This window comes from Bombina bombina, chromosome 1 (genome assembly GCF_027579735.1).
Source record: "Bombina bombina isolate aBomBom1 chromosome 1, aBomBom1.pri, whole genome shotgun sequence".
Taxonomy (NCBI): Eukaryota; Metazoa; Chordata; class Amphibia; order Anura; family Bombinatoridae; genus Bombina; species Bombina bombina.
In genome coordinates this window covers 407629587-407634011 of record NC_069499.1, presented here as the reverse complement: position 1 = coordinate 407634011, position 4425 = coordinate 407629587, and the positions used below count along the sequence as shown (strand labels likewise).

Genomic DNA, 4425 nt, shown 5'->3' with positions numbered 1-4425 from the left:
GGGTACATAGGGATAACGTAGGTGGCGGCGATTTGCGGTCGGAAGATTAGGGGTTAATTATTTTAAGTAGCTTGCGGCGACGTTGTGGGGGGCAAGTTAGGGGTTAATAGATATAATACAGGGGTCGGCGGTGTTAGGGGCAGCAGATTAGGGGTACATAAGTATAACGTAGGTGGCGGTCGGCAGATTAGGGGTTAAAAATTTTAATCGAGTGGCGGCGATGTGGGGGGAGCTCGGTTTAGGGGTACATAGGTAGTTTATGGGTGTTAGTGTACTTTAGGGTACAGTAGTTAAGAGCTTTATAAACCGGCGTTAGCCAGAAAGCTCTTAACTCCTGCTATTTTCAGGCGGCTGGAATCTTGTCGTTAGAGCTCTAACGCTCACTGCAGAAACGACTCTAAATACCGGCGTTAGGAAGATCCCATTGAAAAGATAGGCTACGCAAATGGCGTAGGGGGATCTGCGGTATGGAAAAGTCGCGGCTGTAAAGTGAGCGTTAGACCCTTTAATCACTGACTCCAAATACCAGCGGGCGCCCAAAACCAGCGTTAGGAGCCTCTAACGCTGGTTTTGACGGCTACCGCCGAACTCTAAATCTAGGCCTTAGAATGCAATTATTTCTTACAATTTTGAGATGGTGACAATAATTAAAATAAACATGAGAATGCCTAAACATTTGTAATTGCAACAATTTTCTGGGCGAAGTGGTTCATTATCTGACAGAAATGCAGGGGTGCCAATATGTTTGGCTATGACTGTGTATTTCTATATATGTGTACATATATATTAATGTATTTATATGTGTATATATGTATTTACAATCATATACATGTATACATATATAAACACATAAATATATATATGTACACACAAATAGACATATGTATAAGTGCATTGACATTAAAGGGACAGTCAAGTCCAAAAAAAACCCTTTCATTATTCAAATAGGGCATGTCATTTTAAAGAACTTTCCCATTTACTTTTATCACCCATTTTGTTTTGTTCTCCTGGTATTCTTAGTTGAAAGCTAATCTTAGGAGGTTCATATGCTAATTTCTTAGACCTTGATGGCCGCCTCTAATCTAAATGCATTTTGACAGTTTTTCACAACTAGAGGGCATTATTTTATGCCTTTCATTTATATAATATTGAGCTCATGCACGTGAATTTACCATGGAGTGAGCATTGGTTGGCTTAAATGCAAGTCTGTCAAAAGAACTGAAATAAGGGGGCAGTCTGCTGAGGCTTAGATACAATGTAATTACAGAGGTAAAACGTGTATAATTATAACTGTGTTGGTTATGCAAAACTGGGGAATGGGTAATTAAAGGATTACTTTCTGTTATAATTTTTAAGCTAAACAACTAACATATTAAAGTTAATAAACATTAATTAAAACCTACTGACCTATATTTTCTCCAAAACGAAGTTTCATAACATTTTAAAAGTTATATCTTTTATTCACCGATGATGTCACGTTATCCTGCCCACTATTTTCAGCACTGAGTGTTCAAAATACTTAAACCAATAACTTTGTGTTTAAAGCGCCAATTTGAAACCTAGGTATTGTAAACTGATTGGTACAGAGCAAAGGATACCCACGGAGTGGGTTTGGAAAACAATTAAATTTGCAGACAAGATTTCTGATATACGGTAGAGATATGTTAATGAAATGCTATTGATAAAAAGCGTATTTGGGGTGGTTAGTTAGTAACAGGCATAGAAAATATTTACTTACAGTGGCCCTTTAAGGGATTATCTATCATTTAAAACAACAAAAATTCTGCTGTTGACTGTCCCTTTTAGTAGATGAAAACATGATAAAACATTTTAAGCAATATTCATATTTAAAAAGATTTTAACTATGTATTTACTGTAAATATTTCACATTCGCTAATGCGAAAAAGCTATGTTGTTTGCATGATGGTTTTTTTCAACATTTGTTTTCTCTTTATTAATTTCTATGGGGAATGTAAAAATGCGATGGTGTTTGCATGATCTGGGGTGTTAGGTTTTTTTCTAAATTTATTTCTATGGGAGAATATATGCACGTGCACGCGAAAACTCAAGTTATGATTTTTGTGCTTTTCAGGTTACCGCTTGTACGAATGCAACCAGACTAGTGAAAAAAGCTGAACTCTGAGTTTTTGCAATTGCGAGTAAAAATATACTGCACCACTGGTAATCTAGCCCAATGTATGCAGCATTTTATTTTCTCAGATTGGAGGTCCAGACAAAATGCCTTAGATGATTGTATTTTGGCACCCAAACTCTGTTATATGGCAACATATTTAAATAATATTTTTTTTCTATTTGTATATTCTAATATGGTTTAAGTTGTGTTATTGGTGAGTTTTAGTAAATAAAAAGCGCGTCATGGCAGTAAGATTATCAAGGTAAAACGTATGCCATGCAGAAGACTATGGGAAAATGTCTTGAGTCATCTCACAGATAATGCTTTTGACAAACCAATTTGTGAAGTTATGCTGAATCAGAAGTATTTCAATGGCATTGGGAATTATCTGCGGGCTGAGATCCTACACAGGCTACAGATTCCCCCTTTTGTGCAAGCTCGCCCCATTCTTGAAGCTTTGAAGCATCCGCATCAGGACAGTGATGTCTCTCTCAGTAAGAAAATAAAGATTAAGAAGGAGAATCCTGATCTGCTGCAATTATGCAATTTAGTGCCTTTGGAGGTCATTAAACTAGGAGGAAAAGGTTATGATCCTGAGCAATCAAATGATTACTCTGTCTTCGTGAAGTGGCTGCGTTGTTACTTTGTACCAGGAATGAACTCTCTCCGAGACCATAATGGGCGGACAATTTGGTTCCAGGGTGATCCAGGACCTCTTGCACCAAAGGGGCAGAAAGCAAAGAAGAAATTTCCATCTATAGGAACAAAGAGGAAGCCTGTGAAGGTAGAGAAAACAGAAGTAAAAAGGAGTGTAAAAAAGATTCTTTTAAAGAAAGAGGACACAGAAATAAAGCATGAAGAGAATGCTGTAAAGGTTACAGTTAAGAGGAGAGTGAAAAGGACTGGAGACAAAATGGAGAATGGGAAGAGAGGAAGGAAAACTTCTTCTGATAGAAGTACTGCATTAGATACAGATTCCCCGGCTCAGAAGGGGGGTAATAATACACCAGCAGTTAAAACCAGACCCCAAAGACACAAGTCTAGCACTACCCCCATAAGTATAGATTCGCCAAAGCCAAAAATGAGAGAGCTGCGGAAAATTGCTGGACGTCAAAGGACCACAAAACGCAAGTCTTGAAAAAGAGTCATCAACCCTGCGCTATTCAAGCAGACATCTGCATCTTTCGCCTCTCTAAATGGATACCTGCCTTTAAGGTGGCTCTGACTGAAAAATTATTTTTTATTTTTTTTAATCCCAGATTAAGTGCACACTAGGATGTTATGTATATACATGTATATAAACTATTGCCCTGATTTTTTTTAATATTACATCAGATCTGTATAACAAAATGTAAATGGTTTTTAATGGTGAAATAATTAAACACAATAATAAAGAATTTAGTATGTATTTTCTTAACTTAAAAAAAAAAAGTTGTGTTATTGGTAAATAACAACTGTTTATAGAGGGAATTGACAACATACTCACCAAATTCTTTGCAAGATTGTGTAGGATTAGATTAGTCTAGCTGTTTTAGAGCGTGTTTTTAGTGAGCTCAGATCCATACAATAGTCACTTTTTACTTAATTGTCAAAGATAAGTTTAATCTTTTTTTGTTCTTTAGGATATGATGAAGAAAATCTAATCATAGGGTTATTCATCTCCTGCTTTCTAGCTTTTTTTTTGTCCTGCTTACTGTGATAAATGTAATTTTTTATCAGTTTTTGATAGGAAAGATGGCCGGAAATAATCCTTTCTTACAAATGCTCCCACATTTTCATAAAGTCTTATCTGAACATTATTATTTTTTTCTTGCCACTAACTTACAGTGACATTAAATTAAGCAATTTAAGGGAAAAGCCACAATTATCTCAATTCTTACAAGTGCTAATTAAATGAAGTGCTTTTTTTGCAGAGGAGACTCTTGCTGTAAGTTATTTTTCCTTTTGAGTAATGAAGACAGGAGGCATAACCCACTCTCTAGTTAAAATCTACAATTATTTATATATATATATTACATTTAGATATACATTCAGATAACCTAAAATTATTTTACCAAGTAAGACACATGGGGGCTAGAGCACAGTGTATAAAATGTACTACCAGTGTAAAATATATTTACGATGCAGTCAGAATAAGTGTGTGAAAAGAAATTTTGTCTACTATTCATCAGATTTTAGATGACCATATTATTCTGATTTCAGTGATAAATGTAATAATATTATTGTTGACCTATTTATTGTAACTCTATAAAGGGTTAACACAGGTTACACAGTGGTATTCACATCTCTGT

The 4425-nt window shown here is 35.6% G+C and overlaps 1 protein-coding gene across 1 annotated transcript; it reads left to right on the top strand.

Moving 5' to 3' along the window:
* Positions 1 to 2405: 2405 nt before the first annotated feature.
* Positions 2406 to 3326, top strand: LOC128658229 (endonuclease 8-like 1). Its single transcript, XM_053712769.1, has one exon. The coding sequence runs from the start codon at positions 2406 to 2408 to the stop codon at positions 3270 to 3272; it is 867 nt and encodes a 288-aa protein (XP_053568744.1). The 3' UTR covers positions 3273 to 3326.
* The last annotated feature ends 1099 nt before the right edge of the window (positions 3327 to 4425 follow it).